Consider the following 16931-nt stretch of genomic DNA (forward strand, 5'->3'; position numbering starts at 1 on the left):
CTGCGTTTTATTCAAAATCTCGGATTTTGAAAAAACTACAGCACCTAGAGTCTTGATTTTTGCAGGGTATATTGGTTTAATAAAGTACAATTTAATCGTGTAAAAAAATCAGCGAGGGCGTCCTCCTCAGCAAATGTTATAATATGACTTTAATATACTTCGTTACTGTTCGTTAAAATCAGAACAGTTTTCATTTTTCTGGTCCATGTGGATCCTAAAATCCTGAAGTACATGAAGTTACTACGTCGCCGCTAGTATTATGATAACATCGATGTTTGATTCTTGTTTGTTTGTTTGTTTGTTTGCTTGCAGCTTTCTTGCTACCACACGGTCCAGGTTTTGACTCGCCAATCTCGACAGGAGATGATGGATATATTGGCCCGTTTCCATTGGCTCGTGCATTCCCGTACTTCGGAGCATCTTATGGTCAAATATATGTAAGAAAAACCTAAGATCATTGTAAAAAGGGGTTGTTTTTGTACCCCACAAGAATGGTGTGATAAGAATTATATAACCCAGAAAGAGCAACTGTCATAATTTATTGACACATAATGCTGGACCCCACAAGAATCATAAAGTAGGGATGTGTGCATTTTTTTACCTAGCTGGGGGGGTTTACACCCGCCAGCTAGGTATTATAATCGTTCGGGGTTGTTCTTCCGTTGGAAACAAACCATTGTAATCGTTTGGACTTGGTCTTCCGTTGCCAACAAAGTGAAATTGCACATGTTCTTTTTGTTACCCCTTGAGTATGAAACCCTGACTTGTTAATATTTGAATATATGAATACAAAACCCACCCAAGTCCATACGTTGGCCAAATTGAGTTAAGCATGGGAAATTGTTGCTATACATAGGCCTGTCATATGTATGAAAGAACAACTCAAATTCATCATCTGTGTCTATTGAGCATGTGAGAAATAGCATGTATGAAAGAACCACCCAATACCGTGATTTGAGTCTTGTAACACATTGATTGAATCCAGTATGTATAAAAGTCCACTTGTAACACATTCATTGCGGGAGAGTGACTTTTGAAAAAAAAATGGGTTTAATAAAGGAACGTGTGTGGTTTATATTACATGGCAGAATACTTATCAACATTATACATACCTGTGTGCTTTATTTTGTATTATCTTACTAGTGGTAATCTCATTCCAACGTTGTTGTCTTTGTATATGATTCAAAAAACCACCCAAGTCCAAAATTTAAAATGAACCCTACAAAGTCCCTGAAATGCTAATCGTCATACTTTATACAATTTAATTCACTCATTTGCACGTAAAACTTACCATATTGACCAGGTAAATCTAACTTAAGGAATTAAAATGATACACAGGTTTTTCTCTCAAAATCACTTCCCATGGACTTGGGTGGGTTTTGTATTCATGTATTCATTTGTATTTAGTAGCATTGTTTGTACTTTCTCCTCAGATTGGACGTAATGGAGTAATAACTTTTACTCAAGGTGTTTGGGGCTATGTTTCAACACCATTTCCCCTAGGTTACGCGTTAGTTAGTCCTTACTGGACCGACATAAACCTGTATGTTTCTGGACAAGCTTACTATCGAGAAATGCCGACGAGAGACGAGTCAGACGACAGTACGAGGACGCAATTTGAAATCGTTGACCAAGTGCTGAACGATTGTGGACGTGTTATGTGCCAATTTCAAGCTCAATGGATGTATGTTGTGACGTGGGTCAATGTCGGATATTATGGTAGTTCAGCAGGAGGGTCGATTGTAAGTTTTGTTTGCTCATTACACCAAGTATCTCTAAGCCCGGGGGCACTCACATAAATGGTCTGTACGCATGCGTGACCAAAAAAAAAAAGAAGTAAAAAGGGGTGTTTTTTTGGGCAAGGCAAGTTACGCACGTAACGCATTTAGGGTCTAAAATGCATACACTGTCATATTTGAGTGGTCCCCCGGGTCTCTAAGTCTTGATATGTTCCTAGCAAACACACAACGTTTTACAGAAAAGGTTTAACTGTATAAAGAGTATAAAACTGTTTGTCCAAAATATTTTACAATAACGTTTAAAAACATATAACCCGACATTTAAATCTTATTTTTAAAACGTTTTCAATAAACGTTTAAAGAACACTTTTGTGTTTGCTGGGTTTAGGTACAAGACATTAAACATCATCATGGCCTTCGAAGTTTGTCTTGTCTGTGTCTTGTCGGTAGCTAGTAGTAATATGATATTCCAGGACATCGCTACTTCCTCGTTTTGAGACATTTTTGAACGTGTATGAAAAGTAAGCTATGTGCCTTGGTTTATATCGGGCTTGCGATCGCGATAACGTCCCGAACTATTAACGTCCCTATCTATTAACATTCACGATTCAAAATGACGACAATTCCCATGGACTTGCTCATTAATATTCATGATCTTGTGAATATGCTAATTAATCTCTTGATTATTCAGTATATGTAAATTAACCACGCCCACCGTATTAACATTCATGACTTCGGGACCTATGACCTTGTGAGCCGTGACACGGAAGTAGCGATGTCCTAGCATACCATATTACTACTGTGGCTGAATTCGGGGGCGTAAACAAAAGGAGGACGGTGCAGTAGCAGGCTGATGGCATCCTGGCTGATATGATGTGCATTGAAGCGCTAGATGTTTCCTATAATAAGCCTTGCTTCAAGTTCCCTTATTTTTCCCGCTTCTCTAGCAAAAAGCATGAAGGAGAAATAATTATTAATTCTAGCGCATTAACACGACAAGGAAGCTACCTTGTAGTCGAGGTAATGGATGCGCAATTCATAACTAATCTTTCCTATGACCATCGCAAGGGAAAGATTAGGTCATGCAAATCCCATTACCTCGAGTACTATCTTTTTTTTTCCAATGATTCATGTTATTGCAGCCCTTCTATATCCCGTTTTTCCTCAACCTGGACAAACATCTCAATGACCAGGTTCAGGCTTGTCCACACGTTCCAGTTATTACGCATCCATATCAATTTGTAAGCGCTCTTTTTTAAAAGTCATAGTTCATTGAATTTACAACCGTATGACAAAACAGGCGAAAATAGTAACTTTTTGCACAAGATTTGCAATTTAAAGAGAATTGACCATTGCTCATTCTTGTGACTCTAGTATATAGACAATATATAAGTGTGCTTTTTCATTTAATGACATAAAGTTTGAAAAATATTGTAAGAAACACTTGAGGTTTTGACTTTTAAAACCTACATTTTGGTCAAAAAATGTGCTTGAATAGGTAGTTTTCAACAGATTTTCCACATTCGCCTTCCTATAACATTGAATTGTGTTATCTGTTGACCTAGTGACTAAAACTGTTTTTAGGGGGAAGTGTTAACTTTCGTTTGATATAAAAAAAAATCTGATTGGATGAAGGAACACTTGAGGTTTCGACAAAAACAATCAAAGAGGCCCATTTTTTAGCTAGAAGCTTCACAGCTCCTGCATTGCTATGCACTCAACCGTGTAGTGTAATCAAAGACTAAGACATTCACTGCTTGTTGTTCTCTGCTTGGAAGCTCTTGGGACGAAAATGTGTGCTCAGGTGTATCGAGGTGGAAACTGTGCGCATGATGGTTTATAAGAGAATCGTTTTGTAAAGAAACCTTTCCATATATGACTGAGCTGAGATGGATGAGAGGGAGATTACTGGGGACCAACCCATATATATAACATCAGTTTCTCATATCAGTCATATGAAATAAATGAAAAGGCTCCTAAAGCTGAATTTATCCTCGATCGCGCGCCGAGCGATTGCGATTAAACACTTTTGGAAAGCGATGGGCAATCGCCGAATTTTGCGATGCATCGCCCGTCGCTTTTGCATTTATACTTATCACGGCGATAGCGATTGCAGACGACAATTAAAATATTCTAAATGCCACAAAATACATTTTTAAAACATCAGTTGCTGTCAATAATTATTACTTTCCTTCCTATAACATTGAATTGTATTATCTGTTGACCTAGTGACTAAAACTGTTTTTAGGGGGAAGTGTTAACTTTCGTTTGATATAAAAAAAAATCTGATTGGATGAAGGGAACACTTGAGGTTTCGACAAAAACAATCAAAGAGGCCCATTTTTTAGCTAGAAGCTTCACAGCTCCTGCATTGCTATGCACTCAACCGTGTAGTGTAATCAAAGACTAAGACATTCACTGCTTGTTGTTCTCTGCGTGGAAGCTCTTGGGACGAAAATGTGTGCTCAGGTGTATCGAGGTGGAAACTGTGCGCATGATGGTTTATAAGAGAATCGTTTTTGTAAAGAAACCTTTCCATATATGACTGAGCTGAGATGGATGAGAGGGAGATTACTGGGGACCAACCCCAACTATATATAACATCAGTTTCTCATATCAGTCATATGAAATAAATGAAAAGGCTCCTAAAGCTGAATTTATACTCGATCGTCCGCCGAGCGATTGCGATTAAACGCTTTTGGAAAGCGATGGGCAATCGCCGAATTTTGCGATGCATCGCCCGTCGCTTTTGCATTTATACTTATCACGGCGATAGCGATTGCAGACGACAATTAAAATATTCTAAATGCCACAAAATACATTTTTAAAACATCAGTTGCTGTCAATAATTATTACTTTGAATTAATTCATCACCAAAAGTTAAAAATCGAGAAATGTAAATTAATTAGCAAAATAATAGATCCAGTTGGTTGTATATGATTGGTTAACGCATTCACGTGTCAAGCGATGTCGCTGGGAAGTTCAGATTTCTTCAGCGACGTCGTTTTTGCCTCGTTTTTGCCGCGATTTGAATCGATTGATCGGTTTGACGCTCGGGAAATGTAAGTAAACACTGAGCATGCGTGAAAATCGCTTTTCTGCAAAAGAGATCGAGTACAAATTCAGCTTAAAGCTGAATTTATACTCAATCGCCGAGCGATTGCGATAAAACGCTTTTGAAAAGCAATGGGAAATCGCCGAATTTTGCGATGCATCGCCCGTCGCTTTTGCATTTATACTTATCACGGCGATAGCGATTGCAGACGACAATTAAAATATTCTAAATGCCACAAAATACATTTTTAAAACATCAGTTGCTGTCAATAATTATTGCTTTGAATTAATTCATCACCAAAAGTTAATAATCGAGAGAGATACATTAATTAGCAAAATAATAGATTCAGTTGGTTGCATATGATTGGTTGATGCATTCACGTGTCAAGCGATATCGCTGGGAAGTTGAGATTTCTTCCGGGGATTTCTTCAACTTGCAAAAGCGACGTCGTTTTTGCCTCCGCGATTTGAATCGATTGATCGGCTTGACGCTCTGGAAATGTAAGTAAAAAGCGATCGAGTATAAATTCAGCTTAACCCTCCTGATACCAACTCTTTAGCAAAACATCTCAAGCCAGAACCATCTATGTCCAAAATTACATGTTACTCATTTCGGCAACAAATGGACTGTTAATTCTGCCCTCCATGATAAATGTAAGTGGCGTTGGGGTATATGCATGGTCACGTGCTAACTGTATATGTGACCATGCATATACCCCAAAGTCACTTGCATTTATTATGGAGGGCAGAATTAACTATCCATTTGTTGCCGAAATGAGTAACATGTAATTTTGGACATAGATGGTACTGGCCTTACGCCCTCGATTTATAACAATATTTATTGCTTTCTTTTATACTCTAGGTTAACTCATTTCAAGTCATTCTCGCCACAGATGGCACACAATCAGCCGGCATATTTTACTTCGAAGACTTGAATTGGTCCGGCGGAGTAACAAATGGAGCAAGCGCTAGCAATGGTCTCGGTGGGATCGGAGCTCAGGTACAAATATTTTCAAAACACACAATGAATTGTGCCTTTGTGGAAAATTGTTATTTTTGTGCAAGCTATTCATGAAATTGGTAGGATTGTCTTGGCGACGACAAAAATGATCTAAAGCTGTTATCATGGCGACAAAATTATTGATGACCACGCTGCATTACACTATGAGCAAACTTGAACACCTAACACTTGGTTAGAATAAACGCTACAAACAAAAGAAATATGGTGGATAAAGTGAGCGATAGCGATTTGCCATGACGTTTGCTTTCTGGCTATAGTATGTCCGTGATATTCCACGGTGAGTTGGTGGTCCGATTTTGCCGTCACATGTTCATCACCCAAAGAATATTATTATTCTCAGATTTTGAGTCCAATTATTGCTTTAGTGGTTTGGCTTTTAGAAGCAAATCGCAGTGGAACAGCATTATGCTCTGAGCAAATAGAGCAGCAAAGGGTGGTGCACCAGAACATTGTGGTATCTCAGTATTCTTGGAGCACAAGGCCTATCTTGAAATCCAAGAGCACTAACCCTAACTCTAACCCTAGTGCTCCAGGAGCGCTATGTCTGGACGAAACCCAGGTATTACTTTTTGTGCCAAATATGTGAATTCTGCTGGTGCCAAAATCGCACATTTGACGCTATTAATCGGGTTAGGGTCTGTGATCGGGTCACACGTATCTTTAAGGTTAATTGTTTATTGTTTACCCATCAGGTGGGCTTCAACCAAGGAGATGGTGTGAGATTTTTTTACTTACCGGGATCACGTGTGTCGAACGAAGTTATTAACTTGGATACATTAAGTAATATCGGGGTACCTAAGACGTTCGCGTATCGGATAGATCAAGACGAAATCGTAGGTGAGTTTTTAATTAAAATGCTTTTAAGCATTCTTAAAAGCCCGGGCTTAAAAGACCGTGTCAACTTCGAAATGTGTACGTTTAAAGAATAGATAGGTTTTGTATCTTTTAATACGCATCTTATATGTTTTTCTGGTAAAGCCTTACTTTAACCGTGGTGAAATCAGAAACATTTAAGCGCACATCGTCAATAGAGAGATTGCGAAATTTACGTGAAACGTGATACGGGAACGCCAACGGCAAACTACATTAGTCAAAAATAGGTTAGTGTGCCCTCTAGAGGGTGAAATCTATTGTGAATTGGTCAATCGTGGAATTACCGTAAGGCGATTACGTTGCGGTTGGTAGCAAAAATGACGTTCCAAAATGACAAAAGACGCATTATAAAATGCAGAAAAATGTTATGTTTGTCTTGTTATGAAGCGAATCAAAGTATCCTAATAGAGCAAGTAGAGCCCGACATGTAATAAAATCCATTTTGGGGGTTACAATTTGTCCTAGTATAGACCAGAAGAAGTGAATTTTTTTCGACGCGAATTCGAACGGGAAGATTACCTATTCATTTGTGTGTGGAAAATGCCGTCCAAAAATCATCTTGCGAAGAGGCGTTTTAGGCAAGATCGAGTCGTGTTACGGCAAATTTGCCGTTGAATTTTGTTTTTGGACGGGGGACAGAAGTTCATTCAACGCCATTTTCGCCTTGCTTTTTCATTGTTTTAAACATGTTAAACAGCTGTCAACGTGTTTTGCTTATGGGATTGAGATTTGGCTATAGCCGGGGTCTATAGGGTAAGCACATATTTGAGGTCAAAGGTCATTAAGGGTGTAATGCCAGTACATAACAAAGAGCTTCAAAATGCTTCTTTTCCTGCTGATTACATGGTATACAGAGGTGCGACTGACACATAAGCATTGACATTAGCTGGTGTCTATATTGTAACAGATTTTGAGTTCAAGATCATGTAGGGGTCAAACATAGTTTATTACTGAAAACAACTTTGAAATTCCCTTTTGCTGCATATTAAGTGCTATGATCATCAGAACAATGGCATCATGTGCATAGGGTTATAATTGCAGTTGGCTTAAACATGGGGAGGGGTCTGTTTTGGGGGAAATTCTAAAAGTTTATCCAATTTGAATGAAATTAGTATTATGTGATGTTGATATGATTCAAAACACGATGGAGGTCATTTTAAGGTCATCAGAGGTCAAGTCAAGATCAAATTGTTTTTATTAGATTGTCCTTAAACTTTTCACAAAAAGACAATTTTGACCAAAGCCATTTCAAGGTCATCAGAGGTCATTTCAAGGTCACGACTGGACTTCGCAGTCTTACAAGACCGCAACATATCTATCTCTATGTCTTTCTTTTCGATCAGTGTTCCGGGGGAATTTGTTGTGACGACGAGTCATAAACTCATAATCGATGCATGATGCACGAAGCAGTAAGTGAGCATGAAAAAAAGCAATGATAAACAGAAGAAAACGATTCACCCGTTCACTCAATCATGAACAAATAGAACTGGAGCACGCAATATATCATGTCTAGAGTTGAAAATGATATAAGAATAATAATAGTAGTAAATCAATAATAAATATGAAGTATAAATAAATTAAATTAAAGTAATAAAAGTATTTAATGGAGGATATTTACAGATAGAAGAGAAATATAATTCAACAAAGTGCAAATAAATTAATTGATCCATGGATAAGTAGTGTAATAATCAGCATGGTAAAAAGAAGATGGTCTCACAAACAGATAGTTTGCTCTGAAAAAAAATCAGTCAATGGATGGTACAGCTAGCAGGTGAAAAGGGCAGTTAGACCAAGCAAAAAGGGGTGCCATTTCCATTGTTAGCTATTGTTCTTTACCCTACAGTGTGCGTACGCATCGTAGAGCGTGTTTATAGTGAGCCAGATTATGCGGTACTTAGCTGGACTGCCACGCAGTCTATATTTGTTTATGTTTTACTAACCATTGCAAATCTAGACTACGCGGTAGTTTAGCTAAATAACGGAAAGATTGTCTCACTATAAACACGCTCGTAGTTTGCTCAGGGCACGTGCATTTTAAATCGCCTACCGCATTTCATATATAAGAAAGCCATTGAACAGTGTAGCGGCTCGTTCATGCATGTCGATAGACGATGTCAAGTGGTCTATAAATAAAACCATGAATGAAATAAGATTGTATAACTATTTATCTATAAATAAAACCATGAATGAAATAACATTGTATAACTATTTGCCGTCGTAGTGTGATGTCAAAATCGATCGATGCCAAGTTAACTGGTTTACTCACGGAACCACGATCAAAACGAACACAACACAAAGCCAGTGGATTTAAATTGGCACAAATTCGTACAAACTGTATAAACTCTGTTTTTTACTGATCATATTCGCTACGCCATCCGACACCAAACTCTTGTTTTGGTTATTTAGACAACTAATGACATAAGCCCGCAAAACATCGATGCTATGATCTAAACTGGACTGAATGCAGCCAATCGTATTTCATACCAATACAAATGTGGGTTCGATACACCCAAGGGTGAAATGGTGATTCATATCTCTTTATTGAGGTTGTGCATATAACGTATCATACCGTGAATATGACGGACTACTCAAATGCATTCAACAAAAGCATGATCCAATCTACCGCGACATTTAGTCTCTCACACAAAGCAAATGCACTACGATCATATAGGTTGATGACAACATTTGATTGAATGGACTGGACTGCGCCATGATTACGGTGAAGGACACCGGTTAAAATCCTTTGTTTGGAGCCAATCGATAAAAGCATGCAGGGCATCTATAGATATATTTGTTTCAGCATAGCGCCACCATAAATTTATTGTAGTTAAGTTTCGAGTCGAACGGCATTATGAGGTCCGCCCGCACAATGCCGTAACAGGTAACCCGTATGGCGTTTCCAGTGAACGCCTCTTCGCAATCTCTCTAATATCACCAGTCAACCGTACGATACCTCCGCCACACACAAAGATTTCACTTCCACTTAACAAATTGGATTCCTCTGAGGTTTACTCTGCCTTCATTCGTCAAGTATAACACAAATACATGCGCAGATTACTCTCTGTCACTGAGATGAGTGTATAGCCTGAGGCAGTACATGACCCGATAGGTCATTGACTGTCATGGTCGTGCAGTCACGTACCTCCAAAGAAGTGACCCTTTGCATGCTGAGGTTGGTCAAATGTTAACAGTCTGATAAGGTATACTATGTTTGATTGAATTAATTATAAGGCGGTTAAACGTTATTTAATTTATTCTTCTAGGATCTCGTAACCTGATGAGAAAATCAGCTGATGAAATGCTGATAATTATATTCGTAACATTATGCTAGCCAGGACTTTACTTAACTTGTACAAAATCACATAACAAATCTTTAAACATTGTACTAGAATAAATCAAAAATCAAAAAGTAAAATCATTAAGGCCAGTTAGATAGCTGTTTTGAATTGGCCGAATTGTGGTATCCTGTGAATAGTAATTAATGACCTCTGGTAGTTATTTTGACGAAGAATTCAAATATCACAGTTACACTTTTGTAGATTTTGTAGTTCTATGAGTTCAACGACCATGACTACTCAATTCGCACAATTTAGGTGCAACATAACTTTCTTGCCAGAAAAATCACAGCGAGTACTCGCGTGCATGTGTGGATTTATATCACCACAATGCTGTCAATCAACTGTTGATTAACAGCTGATGAAACACGGGAAAATGTGGTGTTCGGTTCGGGCCAATCAGAATGGACGTACTTAGATGTTGTCGCCAGACGGTTTGTTTAGTGATGAAGGAGAACAAACCGGCTGGGACCGAGACTAGTCCTAATTCAGCAGTCATATGGTTCAATAGACAATTGAAAACCTTTTATTTGGAAATTCATTAACCAATCAGCGATCGTCATATCACGGGTTGTCGCCAGACGGGTTGTATAGTGACGGAAACAAACCAGCTGGGTCCGAGACTACTTCAAGGTGAAACATCGAGTTGCATACACCTGTATTCAATACGTTGCATTCGATTCTTATAACAAAATAATGATAATCAGCCATTGATCCTCTAAAATACCACTTTTTCTCCTAATTTGGTTTGTAGCTTTGGAAGTCCAAAAGCTAACCGACACTTACGGCAATCTTGTTGCTGATGGTCATTTGTGTTTTGACGATAACACGATAGAAAATACGCCGAATGCCCAAGTCATCTGTGAGGCCCAAGGATGCTCCGCCAACCTTCCTATTACCTGGAGGATTAACGGCGTGCCTGCTCCTGTACCGGCAACGGACGTGATAGACTCCTCAACGTTCTCCACCACAAGTACTCTTGATTTGGTGTTCGCTAGCGCATATGATGGTTTAACATTGACTTGTCATGCCGACGAAGGCTCAATGTGTGAAGAAACCATATCTGTGACTGTACAAGGTAAGTGAATAGGCATATGGGTTCTTCACTGACACGCTTTGAAAGATTGTGCTGGCGCCAAAACTTAAGAGCGAAAGAAGTGTGCGGAGCGCGTTAAAATTTAGATTGTAAGAGCAAAGAATGCGCGCGGAGCGTGCAGAAATTTTGCATTATATAACTAAAGACTGTGCGCACATTTTGATTGTAAAGTTAAAGAATGCGTGAGCAGCGTGCAAATATTTTGAGTCACCAGCCCTTAATAGTTCTTTAACCCCCATCCCTATTTTTGGTGTTAAAATATTATAACCACCTCCCCTAATTTTTGGTGTAAAATTCTATAACCCCCTGTATATTAATGACCCCCTTCCGAAGAAAATGACAGCCCTCTAACTCGCATTTAACCATCCTCGTCCTATAGAGGTGGTGTCTTTATGTTTCTATTCGTCGATGAAGTGACGTAATAATCGGATTAACTACCAAAGCAATAGATGAATACAATTTTTAAATAGATCACCCTTCACTACAAGCAGGTTGCACTCTTACAAGTGTGAGTGATCTATAGAATTACAATCCAGGTCTGTATCCCTATTCTTTGACATGGTGGAAGCTCTATAGTCCGAAGGTTCTTTAGTCCGACGGTTCTTTAGTCCGAAGGTTCTTTAATCCGACGGTTCTTTATTACGAAGGTTCTTTATTCCGACGGTTCTTTATTTCGAAGGTTCTATAGTCCGAATTTCAAAAAGGTTCCCTAATCCGAATATTAAAGAGGTTCTTTAATCCGAATTTTAAAAGCGGTTCTCTAGTCCGAATATGAAAATAGGCTCTATAGTCCGAATTTTAAAAAGGGTTCTATAGTCCGAATATGGAAATAGGCTCTATAGTCCGAATTTGAAAAAAAGGTTCTATAGTCCGAAATTGCAAAACGGTTCTATAGTCCGAAACGGATACCGTGTTCTTTAGTCCGAATTGGTAAACGGGTTCTATAGTCCGAATTTTATTTTTATCATTTGTTTCAGTGTCAAATCATCACTTGTTAAATACAAATCCGCTGAAGTTCAACATGGTTGGTTTCTCTGGATATTTTTCGTAGCATACATTAACGTTCACCTTTATTCTGGTGATATTTTCTTCATTTGTATCCGTTTCTCATTTTCGACCCGTTCAGGGTAGACCCTGAAAACCCGTTTCTGGCCATTTTTCAATCCGACGGCCTACTTTATTAAAAGATTGTGTTATGCAACTTGTTGGGCGATCCAAGTTCATGTGTAGGTCTCAAATATTTATTTAAGCTATAACATGCCTCTCTTTTTTCCACAGAAAGGCCAAAATATCTCTAAAAATATTTTTGTTTTTACCGGAATCCATCTACATTACATCGTCATTACATCGTGATTTGGTGGTGTGCGCCCTTTTAATAGCTAGCGTCATATCCCGTTTGCCATAGACTCTGCTTTAGTATTATCTAGCTAGAGGGCGCAGTATATGTTAATGTTTTAAAAACTCGGACTATAGAACCTTTTTACTGATTCGGACTAAAGAACACGGTATCCGTTTCGGACTATAGAACCGTTTTACAATTTCGGACTAGAGAACCCTTTTTTGAATTCGGATTATAGAGCCTATTTCTATATTCGGACTATAGAACCCTTTTAAAAATTCGGACTATAGAGACTATTTTCATATTCGGACTATAGAACCCTTTTTTAAATTCGGACTATAGAGACTATTTTCATATTCGGACTAGAGAACCGTTTTTAAAATTCGGACTATAGAACCTTCGAAATAAAGAACCGTCGGAATAAAGAACCTTTTTTCCATTTTTTTTCGGACTAGAGAACCTCTTTTTAAATTCGGACTAACGAATGCTATGAACACGTGTTCGGACTAGCGAACCTTCGGACTAAAGAACCTTCGGATTTTAGAACCTTCGGATTATAGAGCAGTCCCCCTTTGACATAGATGGTTCAATGCATATAGGTACCGTGTGCACGTTGTAGTGCAGGGCGATCTATTCAAAAATTGTATTCATCTTTTGCTATGGCAGTTAAGTAATGTAATTATGGTAATGACCACCCTTAGCGAAGTTAGCGGTAAGAGTTTAAAAATGATGAGTTTTTTTTTCATAAGAAACTTTCCGACATTTTGCCGACAGATAGCTCTACTGCATTCCTAATGACTGATACTGGTGGTATACCGGTAACAAATAGCAGGGATGTTATTCCACAAATCATGGTCACAGCAGGGGACACCGTACAATTCATCTGTGTATTCGACACTGCAGACTGTGGGCCGTATCAAACGGTAACTTGGGATGTGGATGGTGCACCTCTAACAGATACCGAAAATCCAGGAGTACTTGGTGGTGTATCAGGAGTCATCAGTTTGATGCAGAGTCTTGAGATAAGCCAAGGAGGTCTTATTACTTGTCAATTTCCAGATGGTTCAGTGAAAAGATCAGTCCAATTAAATATTGAAGGCGAGTGGTATCCAGATTCCTCTAAAGTTCCTCTAATATATGTGACGTGTCATGTCAAAAGCAGACACTTTTGGGCAGGTTAAATCAATTTTGAGGTTTTTACATAGAGATATTTTGCTACACAACGCCGTTTTCCCCTATGAAATCGGACATTCCTAAGCGAAGATATTGAGTTATGGTATTATAAGATTGGAAATTGAGATATCGGCCTTTAAAAATATTATTGCCAATGTTGAGAATAGGAATTTCCTTGAAAAATGGCTCAAAAAATACAAGATGGCAGTTATATTCCGGTCTGAAACTATCAGACAATATTTTTAACATTGATAACATCACAAATTCGCAACAAACACAAATTGTGAAAAAATTACCCCCGGGCAGATTTTTGGCTATTTCTCCATTTACGATCCTGCCCAAAAGTGTCTGCTTTTGACATGACACGTCACATATCGCAAGACCATATCCGTATAGCAGCAACCTAAATCTTGTCTACCCAGCAAACACAAAACGTTTTAAACGGGTTTTGTTTTTGGTTTTTGGTTTTGGTAAACATGGTAAAAACGTTTTAATAAAATGTTGGGTTATATAAAGGTCATGAAAACATTTTAAACGTTATGTAATATATTTGTTGCAAACATTTTTTGCCAAATATTTTGTCAGCACTTACATAACATTATGTTAGATAATTTGCAGGAGGTTATCCAAACATGTTTTTAAATGCTATAAAAACATTTTATACCCTTTATATAACCCGACATTTAAACGATTTCTGGCAACCTTTTCTAACCTTTGGTGAATGATGTGTCGAAAACGTGTTGTGTTTGCTAAGTAGTCTCTTAAATCTTTATCAATATCACGCGACTGAATACGGAATAAATCGCACATTTAAGGTTACACGAAAAAACGTATAAAAGACGTATAAAGTTGTTCTCTAAAACAGCGTTTTCTCAGCAATCAAATATCGCAGTGAGTCAAATGTTGGTGCATGGATGTATCTTAACATTATTTTTGTGTGTTTATGCACATTTTTAGAATCCGTTTGAAAATCCTTCGTTTAAATCATTTTTACGCACCATGTTCACAAGATGAAAAACACGTTCCATGCAGTTTTTTCAAATATTCGCTCCGTATAAAACCACGCCGAGTGATTGTTTTCTCCTTTTTTTTTTTTTTTTACAAATCGACCAAAGAAATAATGTTGCCATGGGGAAGAACCAAATACAGTACCGATTAAATTTTATTAGCCCGTTTTTGGGAACAATTTTCGAGAATCTTGTACCACAAAACACTGTTATGTTATATTATCGATATCTGGATTGTGGAACGTTAACTTTGATTTCTAACTGCCTACATTATTTCTCAAATGTCTGTCACTTACTTTACCATTTCAATTTCACTCCAAATTTAAGCTACTTTTGCAAAAATCGAGGTTTTTCGCCATCGATACCTCCGACATTTACAGCGGTGATGAGATTGTTTATTATAAGAGCCTGGTATGCACTATTCCATAATAGTCAGTTTGAGATCAATCGATTTCACAGGTCACTCAATAGCTCAATCGGTTAGCGCGCCGAACTCACGTTCGACTATATAATAGGCCTACTATAGTTTTGAGCTGGAAAACTTTGGTACGTGTTCGAGTCCTTATGTGGTCCATTCCATCTATTTTATTTTATTTTTCTCTCACTTTTTTTCTTCTTTTTTCTTGTTCGTTTCTTTCTTTCTGACTGCAGCGATTGATTGTTTTTGCCCGTTTTTTTTAATTATATAATTCAGGAATTTGTAGGCTATACTAGTCTAATAGGCGCGGTCTATGAATATATTTTTACAAATTAGATTAACAAAATATTGGTTGTTGGTTTTGTTACTGTTGTTGTAGTTATTGTTGTAGGCCTATATATTGCATAATCAGGGTATAAATAGGCATACTAGGCCTATTATAGCCTATAGAAGCATTGATTTATTTCACGACAGATATCATCCAGGATAATTTTAAAAATTGAAAATTTAGAAAATCCAAAGGAAAATTGCCGAAAACGGCTGCCCACAATCACCCCCCATCAGCCCATATGGTCCTATCATGGTCGCCCCTTCCCTATCCCTGCAACATATATAGGATGACTCACGAGCCGCGGTTTGCCCGTGGCCCTAGTTCAGATTGATACACCATTCACCATTGTACGCGTGAGTTCATTCTTTTCTGCATGGCTGTTTCCATTATTAACTTACGCCCCTCTGGAATCAAGCCTTGAAAATCAATTGTATTTAACCTTAAAGGGACTAGGGCAAGATTATTATTAGGGCAAGGTTATCGTTCATACTGATGGCATTAACCTGGATCTTACCCTGACCCCCTCAAATCTTTATCACAATCCGAATACGGAATAACTCTATTTGCTGGGGACCAAGGTAAGATCCATTATATTGCCTATCCGGAATCTCATATGACGTAAGGTATACGTAGCTCAACAAAACGAGCTTACTGGATTATGTTCATTCACTGAATTATTGTATTGTTTTGCAGTGCCTATCGACATTGTACCGGTAGGTGCAGGAACCATCGTGGGTCCAGATTACGCTTGTTTCGGACAAGGATCATCGGTCCAATTCGATTGTTACCTCACAGGGTGTAATGCTGACATGGTTGAGTTTACATGGATGATAAACGGTGTCACCTTCGGAGGTAACCATCACCAATACCACCATCATACATTTTTGTCTGATGGCGTCGATGATGATGATGATGATGATGATAATGATGATGATGATGATGATGATGATGAAGATGCCTTTTCTCATCACAATTAATGGACACGGTTAATAAATGATGTTCTGAGCTCGACTATATTGTAAACTATATTCATACGTATGTATTCATGATACAGGTACAGACGTGGATAGTGGTCTTGACGTTATTAATACTGGGGATAGCTTCCTTTTCGACGCTGGCAATCACGATGGTCAAGAACTCTGGTGTACTGCTGACGATATGTGCGCTAGTCTGATGCACTCTACTTCTATCATACTTAATCGTAAGTATTGTTCTTTATCATACGTCAGTAGAGAACTAGTCATTGTCACTGACATTTCATCACCACCTGACCATGAAACAAACAAGTTATTGAAAGTGCGGGAACGGACGATGTCCTATTGCCAATGACGACATTTTGTGAAATCTCTATTCCGACCATGTACCTCTCCATAATCCAAGACAGAATTTAATAGACTAGTTTGCGTCTGACGTCAAGGCAATGAGCTGCACTGGCTCGGTATGATCGATTGCTGACCTGCGTTGTACGGCATTTTTAGTGTATTTGATAGAATGTAGCACGCAAACTAGTCTTTTTAATTCGGTCTCAAATGATAATATAGCGCT

General features: G+C 38.2%; 1 protein-coding gene across 1 annotated transcript; it reads left to right on the forward strand.

Moving 5' to 3' along the window:
- Nucleotides 1-1574: 1574 nt before the first annotated feature.
- LOC140137224 (uncharacterized) lies at nucleotides 1575-15839 on the forward strand. Its single transcript, XM_072158875.1, has 6 exons — nucleotides 1575-1742; nucleotides 5656-5793; nucleotides 6507-6651; nucleotides 10777-11100; nucleotides 13232-13562; nucleotides 15833-15839. The coding sequence occupies exons 1-6, from the start codon at nucleotides 1575-1577 to the stop codon at nucleotides 15837-15839; spliced, it is 1113 nt and encodes a 370-aa protein (XP_072014976.1).
- The last annotated feature ends 1092 nt before the right edge of the window (nucleotides 15840-16931 follow it).

This window comes from Amphiura filiformis, chromosome 17 (genome assembly GCF_039555335.1).
Source record: "Amphiura filiformis chromosome 17, Afil_fr2py, whole genome shotgun sequence".
NCBI lineage: Eukaryota > Metazoa > Echinodermata > Ophiuroidea > Amphilepidida > Amphiuridae > Amphiura > Amphiura filiformis.